Source organism: Ostrea edulis, chromosome 4, assembly GCF_947568905.1.
Source record: "Ostrea edulis chromosome 4, xbOstEdul1.1, whole genome shotgun sequence".
NCBI classification, from domain to species: Eukaryota; Metazoa; Mollusca; class Bivalvia; order Ostreida; family Ostreidae; genus Ostrea; species Ostrea edulis.
In genome coordinates, this window is record NC_079167.1 from 55,287,947 (window position 1) to 55,307,389 (window position 19,443).

Genomic DNA, 19,443 nt, shown 5'->3' on the forward strand with positions numbered 1-19,443 from the left:
AGGTGCTGAAGACAGAGATGAATAAGTTGAAATATGTAAGAAACAGGTTTTTTTCTAACAAATGTTTCCAACACAGCCAAGTAATGTACGACAGTGATAAGATTAACCTTAATATACCTTGACCTTACAAATTTTTCATCAAAATTTAGACATGACCTCACATGTTTAGCTTGCCCTTTCCTTGATTAATATCAAGTATTTAGCTGTCTTGTAAGTTAGAATGACGATTATAATTGAAGACGGGTTAATTTCCGGCAAAGAATGATATTTTGTATTGCTTATAGGAGTTATGAGATTGATCACTGTTCGTTATCTTCACCTTGCATGTCATCAATATCACAGTATAGGAGATCTTCGTTGTCAACTTCATGATACTGCAAGGTTTTCATATGTTGTAAACCGAGATGGAAGATCACTGGGTATAAACTTCACATTTGGTTAACTGTATGGTCAAAGCATCATTTCAGTCAAGGTTAGGGTCGTATGCCAAAGTCAAGCATACCACCATAGGATTGGACACGGTGTGCGACTACATATGCCAGAAGTGGTGTTAATCAAATGTGGATTCTAAAAAATTCTAAAGAACTTTTAGTAAACTTGAAATCGCAAAACTTTTCCCAAATCAATAACATCAAAACCTATGACTTTTCAACACTATACACGACCATTCCTCACGATAAATCAAAGACTAGACGTTTTGACCTCATAGATAGTTGCTTCTTCAACAAGAATGGAACAAGGAAATATTCATATCTTGTGATCAGTCATCCAAAAACTTACTTTGTTAAACACCACTTTGATTCCGCGCACAAGTACTCTGATGTTGAAATAAAAAATATGCTAGATCATTGACAATATCTTCGTGGGTCTTCCAACAAATTGTGTTCCTTTGTTAACTGACCTGTTTCTATATTCATACGAAGCAGAATTTATTCAAAATCTTCTACATGAGAAGAACAAATCTCTTGCTGTGGCCTTCAATTCGGCATTTAGATATATCGACGACGTTTTGTCTATTAACAATAATAACTTTCATTCATATGTCGATTCGATATATCCCTGTGAGCTCGAAATAAAAGACACCACAGAGTCATTCACTCCTGCTTCATACTTAGATATTTTATTGAAAGTAGACATTAACGGCAAACTCACAACTCAACTGTATTACAAACGGGATGATTTCAGCTTCTCCATTGTCAACTTCCCATATGTATGTAGCAATATTCCATTATCACCAGCATATGATGTTTATATCTCTCAACTGATTCGATACGCAAGAGCTTGTTCTGCGTATAGTCAGCTTTTTAAATCGAGGCAATCTACTGACAAACGAGTTGATGGTACAGGGATTTCAAAAGTTTCCTTTAAAGTCAGCATTTCGCAAATTCTATGGTCGTTATAACGATCTAGTTCGTCAATACAATCTACCATTGGGCCAAATGCTGTCTGACGTGTGTCATATCGATTGTTAGGTCGTTCTTGGCACACTGATTTTGACTACGGATAACTCCGTTTACCTAATTGGGATTCAGGGCTCACGGCGGGTGTGTTCGGTCGATAGGGGATGCTTACTCCTCCTAGGCACCTGATCCCACCTCTGGTGTGTCCAAGGGTCCATGTTTGCACAACTCTCTATTTTGTATTGCTTAGGAGTTATGAGATTGATCACTGTCCGTTATCTTCACATTTCATTGATAATGCATTGCTTAGATAATTTAATAGATATACCCTGCATTGGATATTTTAGATGATTGTGTAGCATTTTAATGCTGTTGATCAATTCATGAAATAATTATTTAAATACTAAAGATTTCAATACACTGTTTAATACATGTACATATATATTGCTACGCTTATTGTTTCCTTCATTTTACTGAACTCGTCAATGTCGTTCTCAGCAAGGTCAGGCCATAAAATGGATTTACTCTGAGAACATTTACTGCAAACATTGGTAAAATGATTTTATTTGATAGACCAAATGTGACTAAACTTATTTGAATTGACCTACTTATACTGCTTTTTTATATTTGCTTAATTAGAGCCAAGGGACCCCATTAGTGGACAGCTGTTGCCTTATATTAAGGTATTAATGATTAATTGGTAGAATAAGCAATGAAACCTATACGCTGGTATTTGGGAAATCAATGACATTATTTCACACATTTTATACATTGACAGAAAAATTATCAATAGAACAATAATGAAATCTTGCGATGTTACGATTGTGCATACCGGATACATAATTAAATAATTATTTTTCTTGAGACTTTTTTATGATATCGTATTATAGGATTTATAACCAATACACACTTTTCTCAAAGACTGCATTTTCTTCATTACTACGTTCATATACAAAATAATGCAGGAGAAACTTATTTTCGGGTCATCAAACCTTTGCGAAAATGTGCGCAAAAGTAAAGCACTGGGGATTAAAAAATGTAACTGAACAAATTATCTTACTTAGGTTTGGAATGATGGCACGACATACATTCTATCTTAATTCTAGTATGTGAAAAAGTGAAGTGGAGATAAAGAACATTGATCAATTTCATAAATCCTATAAAGAATACAAAATTCAGAGTAGAGCAAACATGGACCCAGGAAACACCAGAGGCGATATCAGGTGCCGAAACGGAGTAAGCACCCCCTGTTGACCGAACACACCCGCCATGAGCCCAATATCTTCATGAGGTGAACGGAGCATTCGACCCAATAACAGTTTGTATTTGCAAAAATTATCATTATGATGACCATAGAATTTTGCGAAATTTGGCTTTAAAAGGAGACTGTTCAAAACACTGTAACATCATCTTATTTGCCGGAAGCCTGTCCTGATTTTAAAAAAATTATAATGATACCCACAAGATGCTCTCGCCTATCTAATCACTTGAAAGACATAAACACCATGTGCAGGTTATAATTGAATAATGTTAATACATAAAGAAGGGAAATTGACGGTGGAGAAGCTGAAGTTCAGTTGTTAGTTTGCCGTTAACTTCTATGTTCCGTTAAATATCCAAATATAAAACAAATATGGAAGACGTTATGGTTTCATTCGTTTCAAGTTCACTGAGATATATCGAATTGATATATGAATGAAAATGAATGTTGTTAAAAGATAAAACTTCGTCGATGTATCAAATGTCGAGTTAAATGCTACAGCAATTCAAAAGATTTCTTTTTCTTATGAAGAAGCTTTTGACTAAATTTTGCCTCATGAAATAACGAGAGAGAAAAACAGGCCGGCTAATAAAGGAGCACAAATTGTGCCCATGGTAAGTCCAACAGATTGTTGAAATACCTAATCTCCAAAGACCATGTGGACATTGCCAATGATGTAATCCAGCATCCTATTTTAAATATCAACTTCACCGGCAGTGGTGACGTCTCCATATGAGTGAAATATTTTCGAATTGGACGTAAAATAATATTCAATCAATCAATCAATCAGAGTACTTTTACTTTTAAAGTTTCTCCTTCACAGCAGTTAAAATTTTAGTGAGGAGCGACGATAAGAGATTGGATGAGCATTTACTGGAACCTGCAATGTAGCATGGCTTATAAGGGGTTTTATTGAGTTTTGGAATCCAGTATACGTCCATATACGGTAACTCAAAGTCACCCATCCCATTGACTTGGTTATCAAATATATAATGAAACGTGATTTTGAAGAATTAAAAAAAACGTTAAAGAGTTATAGTTCCGGTTCGGTTGAAAGGGGAAACATCTTTTTTTATCTAGGATTAGTCGTATATCAAAACTGTTTGCACTAAAGGAGAAATAAATTATGAAACAAGTGCTTTCGTGAATAATTCAAATATTTTTCTTAAATTGATCGTCATTTGAAAAATTCAATACTTTACCTGAACGGGAAATATTTTCAATTTTTTTTCCCAGTTTTACGATGAAAATTAACATAAGGCCACACCAATTCCGAAACTCAAAACATTCGGATATTTTAATAAATTATTACTTGGCTGAATAAAACCACTGAATTTATACATTTTTTTCGCATTTGCCATTGATGTGATCTATTAAATCTCATCAACATTTGTCAACGGTATACAAAGATAAGTCCTTAAATGGAAAGCAACTTGTCAGTTGTGCACCCTTTGTGCAGTGTTTTGTCTAGTATAAATAGATGTAGTAGTGTGGAAGCCAAATCGTGTGGGAGATAATGAGAGTATTCAAAAAGTCAAATACTACAAACTCGAATACTAAATGTTCTGGAATGATCATATGTTATACTTTTGTTATGATACCTATATGAATGTATCTAAAAGTATATGCATGGACTTAAACTACATGCTTTGAAGTAGAATACAATCGCTCGCTTTGAATACTGGATTGCATACTGAAATATGAATTTATAGATGGCTTAATACATCGTATTTTTAATCTTTTATGATCATTGTATAAGTATACATTTTCAAGAATTTCGTATTTTTAATCTTTTATGATCATTGTATAAGTATACATTTTCAAGAATTTATTTTAAAAAGATTTTATTACATGCTCGCTTGAAAAGACATTATTTTAAACAAAATGAAAATAAAATATATTTTTAAAAGTTTCTTTTACCTACATGTATGCGCCGCCTAAAATTTCCTTTTAAATGAATCTTTAAATTCGCATGTTTGCACTATTTTTTCTGAAAACTTTGAAGAAATATTTACACATGGATGTCAGTAGTGTCAATATATATCTTTTTAATAAGAGTATGTACCTAGATTAATATGGTGTTTAATGGTAAACGAACAATCCATTGAACTATTTCAATTGTTTGATCGATCATTATACGTTGGATATTTAACTCAGTCTGAACGTCGTACGTGAACGCGAGCTTGCATGCCCCGAGTGTTTGATTTTTTAGCCGGTAAATGTACACTAGTGACTGCTCGTGTTTCAGTCGAGTAACAAGCCATTGCACGTTGGCAAAGGTGCTCAAATAGTAATTACGTATTCAATTATATTGAATTTCAGAATGAGAATATAATAAAAGACAGTAGGGAATACTCTCAGTAGACAAAGTTAGCCTATCGTATAGGAAGTTAATTGCTTCATATAGCATGCAGAGAATTAGGGGAAATTGCTCCTTGACCACACGGTAACAATTTCAAAATTTCTTGCGCTTGATAATGAGACTTTGCCTAAATTGACAGTTTAACAAATCGTTACAGACAGTCTGAAAAATGAATAGACGCTGGTGATATAGATTTGATAAAGAAATAAACTCATTAAGAGACATACGTACGTAAAGCGGAGTGTAGCAGGCACTGAAAACGATGGTGATCCCTACCAAAAGAATCAGCATCTGACATTCTGCGTAACGCTTGCTGGCTCCATGGATGGAACGTGAAGTGCCATCCTCTTTCCGGAGTATTCCCTGTTTCCGTCTGCTTTTTAGAATCGTGTAAATGACTGTCAAATTACAGGAAATGGTGACAATGATAATACTCATGGCTAAGATACTGATGAAATAGTTAAATACTATATGGATCGGCTCTTTCGAGTAATAGTCAAAATAACACCATGTTCCTGGGTATTTTCTGACAATTTCCCCAAATCCTAAAAGAGGCAAGGAAGCTATAATGCCAGACGTTACCCAACACGATACTAAAATAATGGTGGCGTGCTTCTTCGATAAACGGGTATAATAAACATATGGGTGTCTTATGCACAATATCCGTTCTATAGACATAGCACATACGATTGTCATTGTGGAGAAACCCGCCATGATCATTATAAATCCAAAGTAAGAACACAGGAAGTCGCCCCCTACCCACTGTCTCTTTACGTACACTGTAATCACGACAGGGGAGGTCATGGTGGTGCCGATTAAATCTGTGATGGTCAGTCCAGCAACCAAACGGTAGAAAATCGTCCGTCGCTGTTCCTTACTAGACCTTATCAACACAATTAAAGCTAACAAATTCCCAAAGAAACCACAGGCAAACATCACTCCAGAATTCACTACATTTTTCGTACTGATCCAGCTCATGAGAGCCGTTCTCACCCAGTTTGGAGTAGAACAATTCGTTGAACAATTTGAGGTATCTGTTTCATTTCGGTCAATGTGTCCGGAAAACCCGCACACAAGACTCATAGTTTCCTGCTTTAAAAAAAAAAGAATATCTTTTTACTCCAATCCAGAGTTCAAAGGAGGAGAATCATGCTCCTAATGTCGCATGATTACAAAATCATGGCAACGTTTTGTGACATGCGCAGGGTGCATTGATTTTGTGTTGATGATAGAATCTTGGTTGTTTCTGGCGCGGGGCGGCGTGTTGCTTAATAAATGTTTGCTCACAAAACAAAGGTGGGTAATCAGTGAGGGCGGTAACAATTGTCCTTAATGATATATCTGCTAATCCGACGTGAAGCTTCCAATACTAATATCTACCGTGTTTCTGCCATTGAATACATCTGCAAAAACAAATTGAATTTGCTGGGTGGTTTTATGACACTCAGTATTTCAGTATATGAACAAATTAATCATATGACTGTGGATACGATTGTTACATGAAAAATTGATTATTTGTGAATGAATGTTCTTGCTTGCTATATATTCACCGTTCACTCTTTGTATGCTGGTGTCTTAGCCACTGGGGACTAGTTAAACCCGTCCAAAGTAAATACTGACGTAGAGGCTCTTGACTGTAAATAGTAAATATAATTAATGAAACTCCCATATTTCCTCTAAACTTGTTATACTGTTCTTTTCAATGCTTATCAATACATGTACGTGTTAAAAATGTTACACAGATCACTTTATTTTATAAATCATCGTTACTAAATATTCTTTTCTTATTTCTAAGACACGTAAAATAAGTGATGGCTTATTCTGATGTACGAATATTTATGGACAAAGAAATTATAAAGAAAGGTAGAGAGAAAAGCAATATTACGATATTGAATTTTCCTAAAGGGATAACCCAAATATCCCCATGTGGCCAAACTCCAAGGTGAAGGCCATGAGGTAAAAAATGTTGGTACGAAAAGATAGGTCTTGTCACAAGGAATACATGTGTGAAATATGAAAGCCTTCAAAAGTTATGGCCGAGGTTGAAGATTTGCCGACAGACAAAAATCTATACCCCCAATCTTCCGATCAAAAGAAAAATCTAGCTCCCTTCAAGAATATTAGTTACATGTAAAATGTCGTACTATTTATATATTCTCCGGGGTATCTATTATCTGTCTGTCTCTCTACCTGTGTCTACCTATGAAAACACATTTTAAAGATTGTAAATCACATCTTTCAATTTTTTTCGTAATTACTGTATAGTTCTTTCGGAATTATGTGTTGTTTTTTCTCTTACTGTTTTCATGTATCCCACGATTGCGAGAAAAATCCCATTCTACAATGTAACTAACAGATGATCTTACGAGATTGCTATCTTCTCCAGTGTTCCACTGTATATCTACTAATCTGCTTTCGTATCAATAAATCAACTCAACATGTATTTGTAAAATAAATCGATCTGAATGATTTTGACTACGGATAACTCCGTTTGCCTGATCACGATGTGGGGCTCACGGCGGGTGTGACCGGTCGACAGGGGATGCGTACTCCACCTAGACACCTGATCCCACCTCTGGTATATCCACCAGGAGTCCGTGTTTGCCCAACTCTCTATTTTGTATTGCATATAAGAGTTATGGGATTGATCACTGTTCGTTATCTTCACCTTTCATTTGGACGTTTATTTAATACAATTGTTTATCATGCGAACTTGATTACAAATGTAAAGTTTTTGGGGGTGGAATTCGGGTTCTAGTTTCGTCGTTGAGAAAGTTTCCTAACAGATTTTCTGTTGAATAAACGATATGAATTACAATGTAGTACATGTATAACTAGTGAGATTCCCATTTTATTGGGCCGTAGAACTAATATAGTTTCATCATTAAACTTTTGATACTTTCATGTTTTATGGACCACGTAGGTTACCACAGCAGATACTGTTAAAGCTGTATGATACGATGTCCATGTATAATTTTCGAAAATAACTACTTTAAAGCAAATTAATTTGTTTTAGGTCACATGAGTTTACTCAGTTGACCTATTGCAATTGGTTGTCGTCCATCGTTGTGAGTGAACGGTACTGTAGTAACAACATCCATCCTTTCACACAGATAGGATCATCGATGATCTGGTCACGTGTCTGTAACTTGAAAATTGAAATGGCCGAGTGACGGTTGTTTTTAAACACCGATTTAAAATCAAATAATTCTGGTTAAAACAAGTAATGTATGATATGCCGTACAGCCTCATAAATACGTACATGCGATGATTTAACAGCGTTTTTACAAGGCGGAAATAATTGTCGAAATTTGGACCATACAACTTTAAAGTTCCTACTTTGGCGGTTTTCTTATTTTTGAAATAGTGTTTCACTTTACTTTGTGTATATCACAAATGCAGACTGTGTATTACCAGATGCATGCATACAATGTAATGCACTTTCAAATTCCAAAATCAATGTAAAATGTACATTTGCAGGGAGGCTGGTCTTATTCACATAGCTGGAAATAAAGCCCAGTAAAATCAATTTGTTTAAAACACAATGGGCAGATGGTATTAATGATATGCTGTCAAAGAGATGATATGCGTCACCGGTTTCACAAATACATAAACGAAATAACATGCACACGTTTTGGTTGTATTGCCGCTAAATAAACATTGTTTTTTATAGAATACCATATTACACATGCTCTGTTTGTATTGCGCTAAATAAACATTGTTTTTTATAGAATACCATATTACACACGCTCTGGTTGTATTGCCGCTAAATAAACATTGTTTTTTATAGAATACCATATTACACATGCTCTGTTTGTCAAGAATATATTTGAAATACGCAGGAACTATCGACAATCTTAGGTAATCATTTTTCAATAATTTTTATCATTGCTTTTTTCGAGATAAGATACGATGAGTTTCCAATTTTCTATTATTTACACACTCGAACCTCGATGCAACGATGTCAGTTGAAAATCATATGACTCAAAAGATAAGCAAACATTATCGATCACAGATTATCGGGTTAACTTATTAAATCAATGGGAACTAAATATCAGACTCATTATTTTCCCAAAACACTCTATACCACCCGCACATTTTTTGTCCATTAACACTTGAATCTAATTGACAGTGCGGATGCCACTATGTCAATTTCTCTCTCGTTTCCCGAAAGATAGCCACATAATTCAGGGCAACATTTTAGTTTTTCCGGATGGAATTAATAACCTTACTTTTATTTCAAAGTCTCCAGAAATAGTTTTCTCAGTGGAGTATATTGCAAAAAAACTAGAACTCTAGACACAGCGTGTAATTGAATCACAGTTCGTCTTTCTGAGAGCAAATAGAAAATAAAACAGATAATCGCTGCTATATTAAATTCCTGATGTTCGGGGTTACCTAAACAATACAATTTGCTCGGTTTTGAGGCTACATCAAATTTATTATACCTATTTAACTGCTTTTTATACGATGCATTAACGTTCAACTATAAAAGTGAAAATGCACCAATGTTTCTGAAAATATTTCTTTTAAAGATTTCTGGAATACAAAAGCGATGTACTTGATTAGTCTGAACCTTTGCCATATTCTTCGATTAATGAGAACACCAACTTAGGCTTCGAGAAGCGTCGAGGCTTTCATTCCGGTGGAGAGACAAAAACGATGAAAGCACTGAAATATCTAATCAAAGTACTGAAATATCTAAAAATTGTCTTCTCTGCTTCTAGGTATCAGCAAAGCAAATAATGCAATGTCGAAATTATAATGAGGAATGAAGGTTGTAGTCATATTGTAATTCATGACCCATGGGTCAGGGTTTCACGGATTATATAACGAAAAGATATTAAAAGAGGGTGTTGCACCGAAGCGGGAATTTTCCCTAATCGGAGCTCGGTGCCAGCACTCGTAACGTAGAACTGACCTTCTTCCATATTTATACTCTTATTGCGTATTTGTCATTTAAATACCTACAGGATTCCCCAGTACTAAGGGTAAGCCTAATACATTTTATGTGTCAATACATTATAAATGTAGTATAAACATAAGTTTTGAAATCGTGAAAATTAAATTGTGTTTTTCCCCTTCTAAGTATCAGATACAATGTATACGATAACATGTTACGAGTGCATCAAATATTCAATATTCTATATATAATACTACAGTCTAAAAGCTCTTATACTCTATGTATTATTTTCTACAACCAACAGTTAGCAACTGTACATGACTCTGACCACAAACAAAATATGGGAAGTTTAATACGCATTAATAAAGTTCAACGAAATTATATGTACATGCACCTGAAAACATTAATTTACCATAGCAATATGATTCTGGAATACAAAACATCTTATCCACTCAAACTGTTTAACGGTTATTTACCTTGTTTGGCCTTAAAGATTTTCTTTCTAAGCTTTGCAAAGTTCACAACGGTTTTTCGTGAAAGACACCATATTATGCCTTTGTAAACACCTTTCACTCACAAAAAATACGAGTTCTCGTTAGCAACCTTGACTATTAAAACGCAGGTATTGCATGCTGTATTCGGTGTGTTTGTTGCGAATTCCATTAAAAAACTAAACAGTGTCCAGATTGGAAGCATATTTCAAACTCGGCACATTGTAATAAACAGAGATTTGACCTGAAACATTTATAAAACTAGAAGTGTGTTTCAATTAAGAAAAAAAATCTACATGGAAAAGGTAATTTGAAAAAAAAATTGTGTTCGTGAGGGATTCCAACCCGGTCGTTTAAAAACAAACATATCTTTACCTATTAAATTCGGCGACCTTATCCACTGAACCACGCAGTAGACCATACATTTGTAAGGAAAATAAACGTACAGGTGAAGTTGAAAATAATATTAGTGAAGTCGTTTCGATTTTTTAATTTTACCCCCCAAAAATGCCCCCGTGAAACAAAATTTCAAATTTCATCTTGTCCATCGTCGACTTACCATATTTATGTAGCAATATTTCATTATCACCTGCATATGGTGTTTATATCTCTCAACTGATTCGATACGCAAGAGCTTGTTCTGCGTATGGTCAGTTTTTAAATCGAGGCAAGCTAATGACAAACAAGTTGATGGTACAGGGGTTTCGAAAGTTTCCTTTAAAGTCATCATTTCGCAAATTCTATGGTCGATATAACGATCTAATTTGCAAATAGAACCTATCATTGGGTCAAATGTACCGGTAGTCTGACATGTTTCATACCGATTGTTAGACCGTCCTTGGCACACTGATTATGACTACGAATAACTCCGTTTACCTGATCAAAGTATAGGGCTCACGGCGAGTGTGACCGGTCGACAGGGGATGCTTACTCCTCCTTGGCACCTGATCCCACCACTGGTGTGTCCAGGGGTCCGTGCTTGCCCAACTACCTATATTATGAATTGCTTATAGGAGTTTTGAGATTAATCACTGTTCGTTATCTTCACGTTTCATTCAATGGACTAGTTTGTATTGTACATTGGACGTCTCAACACAAGTGAAATATTCTTGAATGGGGCATAAACAATATACGAATGGGGCATAATTCAACATACAAGCAAACAAAAACATATCCAAATACAATTGGAACTAGAGCCAAGCTCGTTGCAAAGCAACGAGAGGTCTTCCGTCGGAACTGTGTGACATAAAAACCTTAAACTTGACCACATGTCCTTGGGTCAGGTCCTAATGCAGCCTAGTTAACATGAAAATACAGGAACTGTACATGAGTATGTGTGTGTGGGATCTAATTTTCGCCTACATTCCATCTTGATATGTTATACGTAACATCACCCCGAGAAAAATTATTTGAAATACTTATCCAGTGATTTTACAAAAGACGAATACAAGATAAGTTTTTAGAAAGAAAATAATCAATTGTACTGTGACAGGAAGATAAGTACTGTAACGATATAAGTAGTTTGGCTCCGCTTACGATTCTGACTTCTCGTGTGTACTTATGAAATAGTTTGAGAATTTAATATATATCATTGAAATGAAGCGATAAAGGTGTACTATAAATTTTTATCGTTAGGTGTTTAATAAATTTATACTACTCAAGTACATGCGTGTATGATCTCATTCCACGAATCAGTCTTTTGAGGCGCGCGTGTTTGTGGGATTAAATTCTTTCAGCATTTAACTTTTCAGTCCCAATAATGAACAAAAAATTACTATTTAAATTTCTGAAATTTATGGTTCAGGACATGCAATAAAGGTTTATAGCTGTTACCAATATTTTATCATACAACAAAATTATGATAGCATAATATTCAGACTGAAGAGAATAATTCATCGAGTTTGAATTATTTATACATACAAATCAAATAAATTGCTCTCAAATCTTGAATATTTTATTAAACTTTAATATCTATCTGCGTAAATACATGTAAGTATATTATGTACACAGTGCGCACATAAGTCGCGTATGAATTTCACGCCAGGGGCACGTGCCGAAGTAAGTTATACATATATTTTCCCCCCTTCACCTACCTAATGATACGGTTACCTGTTTGCGGGTCAAGCTTTTTTCTCATATATAACACAATACTCGAGCAAAATATTATGTTTATGAGATCAATAAGATGCTAAAGAACAACTTTTCCAGCGAAAGCCATATCGAAATATTTACCTTTTTTGAAGATCCCCAGATCCCTAATTTAAGGGGCTAGCCCCTTTTTAGGGATATCAAAAGAAAGCTCTTAACAGTTTGCACAACTTTTGTTCTACACGTCTTAACAAAATATTTTTAGTTTAAAAGATACAAAGGAAAATATGTGTAATTTTTTGCTCCTTTAGGCGTCCTAATTTTTTAACCCTGTCAACCACCATTTCGAACGCTGTAAGCAAAAAACCAAAAACGATGTGCACAACTGCTCCTACTTTTCATTTTCAATGCATTTTCTGCTCAAGCTTATACAGTCTCGGAGCCTTTGTCTGGAAACCAAAGCCCCTAAAATTTCATTCAAAGGGGAATAACTCGTGAACAGAAGGGAATTTCTGAAATGTAGTACATTATTCTAAAATTGTTTTGTAAAGGTTATAAACCCTGAAAATTTGAGCAAAATCCATGGATAAATGAGCGAGATATGAAGCTTCAAAGTTAGCGTCTAGGAAAAAGAAGAAAAAACGAATAATAAGAATAATCTTAACCAGCACAATCAGTAGAAGGTCTTCCGTTGTTACGGAAGACCTTAAAAATAATATTGCACAGAATAATTTACAGTCTTTAGCTTCACAAGTAAATGTAACTTTCTTTGACTTTAAGCAAAAAAGAAACAAATAAAAAATAAAAAGAACTAGAGCAAAGCTCGTTGCAAAGCAACGAGAGGTTTCCGTAGGAGCTGTGTGATATAAAAACCTTGAACTTTGAATAAAGGTGTACTATAAATTTTTATCGTAAGGTGTTTAATGAATTTATACTACTCAAGTATATGCGTGTATGATCTCATTCCACGAATCAGTCTTTTGAGGCGCGCGTGTGTGGGATTAAATTCTTTCAGCATTAACTTTTCAGTCCCAATAACGAACAAAAAATTACTATTTGAATTTATGAAATTTATGGCTCAGGACATACAATAAAGGTTTATTGCTGTTACCAATATTTTATCATACAACAAAATTATGATAGCATAATATTCAGACTGAAGAGAATAATTCATCGAGTTTGAATTATTTATACATACAAATCAAATAAATTGCTCTCAAATCTTGAATATTTTATTAAACTTTAATATCTATCTGCGTAAATACATGTAGGTATATTATGTACACAGTGCGCACATAAGTCGCGTATGAATTTCACGCCAGGGGCACGTGCCGAAGTTACATAATTTGGACCAGGAGTTCTGAATCAATGTTTAATCAAAGTCATATCATTTGAAATGAGACTGGTCGGCCATGGGTTTCTGAATATTCTATATGCATGTTTAGATTTGGTTTAATCATGATTATAACCTATTGATTTCAAAACATGTTCAGAAATAATTCGTTATGTTTGTAAAATGTATCCATTTTCTTTTTCACAACGAAGAATTTGAGTAAAGCTTGTGTGTTCAGTTAAAGTAGTGTGAAATCACTAATCGCTAGTACAGCAGCGATGAATCTCCGATATTAAACACACATTCAATTAGACATGATTGAGAAACGAACTGTATATTAAATTGCAGATTTTAAAATTGATGTCTGACTCAATGCTCTAGAGTTTTGAATTTAAAACAAATCAAACGTAAGACCAGGGACGTATACGCAAGTATTTACATCCCCGGAAAAACTAAATTATTCAAAAAATCCAATATGATAAAAAACGAAACATTCTGTGTTATAGTTAGGACGACAATGTTTACTTTGTGTACATGCCCTGGTTCATATGCGATGGTTCCTCGGGGCGGTTACGTAATTGTAAACAAAAACAAACCCCGCGGTGTATGTAAGATGCGTGTAGTTAATGATTGAATTATTCTATGCTTGAAGGTTTGTTTCTTCAATTAAATATATCGTTGTTTTAGTAACAAACGTAGAAGAGATAACATTTTCCTCTTTTTTTCTTTGGAACAATTGTTTATATTAAAGCTACCAAATAAAAAAAAAAAAGAAAGTTGTCGATAGATGATTTTTAAAGGAACCATAGATCACATTAAAACCTTATTTCAAAAGAATATTAGCATTTCATGAAGTCAGATTTATCAATTAAAGCAAGTTTATTTAAGTTATGCGCATATTTCCCCCCTTCACCTACCTAATGATACGGTTACCTGTTTGCGGGTCAAGCTTTTTACTCATATATAACAAAATACTCGAGCAAAATATTATGTTTATGAGATCAATAAGATGTTAAAGAACAACTTTTCCAGCGAAAGCCATATCGAAATATTTACCGTTTTTTAGTTATAAAGCGAAAACTTTGAAGATCCCCAGATACCTCATTGAAGGAGCCAGGCCCTATTTAGGAATATCAAAAGAAAGCTCTTAACAGGTTGCACAACTTTTGTTCTACATGTCTTAACAAAATAGTTTTAGTTTAAAAGATACAAAGGAAAATATGTGTAATTTTTTGCTCCTTTAGGCGTCCTAATTTTTAAACCCTGTCAACCACCATTTCGAACGTTGTAATCAAAAAACCAAAAACGATGTGCACAACTACAATGCTCCTACTTTTCATTTTCAATGCATTTTCTGCTCAAGCTTATACAGTCTCGGAGCCTTTGTCTGGAAACCAAAGCCCCTAAAATTTCAATCAAAGGGAAACAACTTGTGAACAGAAGGGAATTTGTGAAATGTAGTACATGATTTTAAAATTGTTTTGTAAAGGTTATAAACCCTGAAAATTTGAGCAAAATCCATGCAGAAATGAGCGAGATATGAAGCTTAAAGTTAGCGTCTAGGAAAAAGAAAGAAAAAAAGAATAATAAGAATAATCTTAACCAGCACAATCAGTAGGTCTTCCGTTGTTACGGAAGATCTTAATTAAATAAATTGGTCGAAATATGAACCTTATACACACCAGTTAACCAGTTATTGAGCAAAGGTTCACGACTCCCCCTGTCACCTCTCTGTCTGAGTAATCGAATTGCTCTAAATAAAATTTTGAATATTCATGATTTACATTCATAGTATTAAATCGGCGTACACAATACTTATACTGTATTCAATGTTCTTCAGTTAGTTTCATTTTGGTCAGGTCTTGTGATACATATATTTATCAAATATCAAAAGGACTTGCAGTCATAGTAACCAAAATCGATAGAACTATGTCTTTGCGCGCACTGAACAGGCAATGTAGGTGACTCTGTCCACATCATCTTTGTCATCAGTCGGCACCCAACACAATCAGACATGTACGTAAAAATTCGAATTAGGTTGTGGCTTCTACATTGTCAAACATTCGGTAGTAGCACAGGTGCTTATGGACAGGACTTCCGGTACAGTACCCGCAACGTTATCCTTGACATGATAATGTACCCCCCCCCCTTTCTTGTATTTTTAAATGTTCAATTCCTTGGGTATTTCCGACGTATTTTTGATAAAATATGTAACTTCAGAGTTTATCTATTTCAATGGAATACACAAATCTCGCATAAAAACCGTTTTTAAAAATGTCATATCACCGATCATAATATATGAACAAGGTGTGCAACTCGGTCAGCGACATGTTGAAAAAATCTACACCTCGAAAAAACAACAATAATGCACATACCAACTAAAAAGAACGGTCATTCTAAATCTACTAATGATTCGTGGATTAAATGCATCGCTATTTGGTGCGCAATAATTACTTCACACCGCTCAATTTCATCGTTTTAACCTTGCCACTTCTCATTGAACGGAAGTTGTGATGCTGAAATATTTCTGTCGCAGCCAACTATTTTTAGAACGAGTATTTTCAATTATGTCGATGGAATGCTTGTCAGACTTCTTTTTTCTAAAATGAAGGGACATACAAAATATGTACCATGCAGAAGGTTCCACCTAAAGCCAAAACATTCTAATTATGTGTATGTGTTCGTACGACATATTGTCCGGTGTTAGAAACTGAACTAAAACATGCATGTAATCATCATCAACTGAAATAAGTGATACTGGCGGTTAGTTCACGTATTGCTGCATAATATAATGTTTTTTTAAAGTTATTCACCACTATTTAGGGGTAACATGTTTTATGGTGTGACCGTTGAGACGAGCGAAGACTCATATCATCTTGCAATATGATTTTACACATGTAATCCGCCTATTCATATAACGCGAGAAATATAACATGTTCGATGTAAACAGTGCAGTTTGACGTCATATTATCATAGGTTATAGACTTTGTATGGAAAAATATGACGACCGAGTTTTTTGGCTCGTAGACGGACCGAGCTTGCGCGGTCCGTCCGCGACAAAAAAAAAAAAAGGTCGTCATATTTTCCCATACAGAGTCTATAACCTTTTTATTATATACTTTCAATTTCATTTAGAAACTACCAATAATTTATTTTTAACAATTTCTTTATTGGTTTAACTGAGTAAAAGATGAAAAACACGAAAAATTTGAAAATTAACGACGTAGTAATTTGCTTGTGTATTGATTGTGACGTAACGTTTGCGGGCCGGAATGTTTCCGGGCATATATCGTGTGATATATACCCTCAAACTTTCAAAGAAAAGAGAAGAGATGAAATTGAAAGTATATAATAAGCTGCGATATTTGTTTCTTCTTTCTTTCAAACCAATCAACAACATAGCGTACGGAGGTATGAGAAAGCTTGTCTGAAATTTTAAAACGTTTGTGGTACTTTCCGAATTATTTATTTGTTTTATCTACGGGGACGTCTCCATATGAGTGAAAAATTCCCGAGAGAGACGTAAACAAGATACAATCAATCAATCATCTAAGGGTTTGTCCATGAAGTATGCCACAGTGACGGCGACATTTTTGCATAAGCATTACAGGTAATACTCATCATTTATCAGCTGATGAAGAGCAAATTACCACAGGCACCTGAAGTATGGATATTACTACCCCCCCCCCTTTTATTATTTTTTTGTGGCAACAATTTCTCTGAAATGTGTATATTTCCTGTCTATCTCATCCCTCTTTCGATTTATGTAACCGTTTCACGCTTTTTGTAAGCTTTAGAGATTGGCCTTCTAACGGTAAAATAAAATACACAAGGTATGAAACAAAAATTTGTAAACGTTTCGGGGCACATTTTCCAAGTAATTACAGCGTTGCCTAAGGAATTTTGGCGAGCGGCAGGTCAGTGAGATGTTATACAATCTTGCGTGCATTGATCGGACAGGGCTTCCTCTCTTCCACTGGCAGCCAAAAAGGAGGTCACAGAGTACGGATTTGTTGTACACGCCCTGTGATTGGTTCGCAAAGACATTGCTTAGTCTTGGAATCATCCAAATGGTCTCGGGATTCTTCGCGGAACAATCACACGACACGTTATAAATTCGTATTCATAACGAGAACACGTATATTTTAAAGGCTGGCAGATCAATGTCAATAATTTGAACTGAGGTCACTGACTTAAAAATGAAGGTAAAGGTCATTAAATTCGCCATTTTCATATAGTTTTTGTGATATTTTTGCTTCTCTATAGACGAATGTCCGGAGAGCTATTATCATGACTTCGGAGTTGGTGGAAAAGCTTTAGCATTGGCTACATGTGTATATATTCTAAACCAAGGGAGATAGGATTCCTCATGACCAGTCTTTAGTAGGTGCCAAGAGTTTTGACCTTGACCTTTGACCTATTTTTCATAAAGTTTAATTATGGTTATATATTTTTAACCGAGAATGATAGGGCTTTGCTATTTCACTTAGAGATTCCTCATGATCATTCACATATTATCTTAACAATAATTGTTAAGCGCTATAAATACTAAGGTCTAAATTAACACATAAAAATGCTTGGAAATATGTGGTCATTTGAAAGAGTGTTTCACTAGACATCTGAATGATTTGAATTAATCAAGGTTAAGCACAATCACGCTTTTCGGCGGGCTATGTCTTTTGACAACTCTGGTTTTAATTATCTTCAATTTTTTAAATAAAGAAATGTGTTCGCCATCTTTTTGCCTTTCAATGCTCTGTTTTGTAATTGTGTACTGGCTTTAAGCCTTAAGGTTCATCAGCATAATACATAGCAATATATAATCAAAAAGCTGTATACAACATGAAAAGCGGGGTGAATATCAGAGAATGGACATACACGAAGAGAGTTTTATGTAGAGTCTAAATAGCATATGTATTAGATGATAGTTTGGCCAGATCGTAAGAGTAAAGCACTTTATAAAAATATACCCAGATTACAGAGCTGTTTTCTATTTTGAACTGACATCAGCAAACTCTCCGTCGAGGCCTCATTACGTCACCTACGTTTGAGCAAACGAACCCTGGCAGAAGTTTGCTGACATCAGTTGTACAAGTTAAAACATACATGTAGAAGCATGGAGCCAATTTTACTTTTAAATACATGCAGATCTGATGTTGTTGTACAATGAACACATTAAAATAAAATGATATTCGTCCTCAATTTCGTTCAAATTACAAAATTCACACAATCCATCTTGTCTTACTGAGCCATTATATCTACATGTTCTATTCTAAGCTGGTGAGCGTACAAGCTAACTTTTGTTAAAAGACTGTAATATAATTTTCTGGAATAGATAAAACTGAATGCTACCATTATCAATAAGGTGTTTATACAGAATAAATTTAGATGAACTGTCAAAAAAAAACCACACCATCACGTGACTGCATGAAGTTGTCAGTTAAACGCTGTTTAAGACATTCTAAAAATAAAACTTCATTATCAACACATAGTGGTTAAACCTCCGACAATAAAAGACGCTTAACACGACACTCCCAACTCCAGGTCTTATGATTGCAAAATAACATGTCATCATCATATGTATTTAAGAATATAATTTTTAGTT

At 34.7% G+C, this 19,443-nt stretch overlaps 1 protein-coding gene across 18 annotated transcripts in view; it reads right to left on the minus strand.

The window, feature by feature from the left end:
* LOC125669600 (prostaglandin E2 receptor EP4 subtype-like) overlaps positions 1–19,443 on the minus strand; it is a 48,867-nt gene that overhangs the window by 11,359 nt on the left and 18,065 nt on the right. For 12 of the 18 annotated variants that reach the window (XM_048904230.2, XM_048904219.2, XM_048904215.2 and 9 more), the window contains 2 exons: positions 6,574–6,657; positions 5,255–6,426 (listed from right to left, as the gene is read on the minus strand). In XM_048904230.2, the coding sequence (XP_048760187.1) occupies positions 5,255–6,106 (852 nt within the window). In that variant the 5' untranslated portion in view covers positions 6,107–6,426; positions 6,574–6,657. Of the gene's footprint in view, positions 1–5,254; positions 6,427–6,573; positions 6,658–8,063; positions 8,172–11,293; positions 11,409–19,443 lie in introns of all 18 variants that reach the window. The other 6 variants (XM_048904227.2, XM_048904226.2, XM_048904225.2 and 3 more) reach the window with 2 other exon arrangements.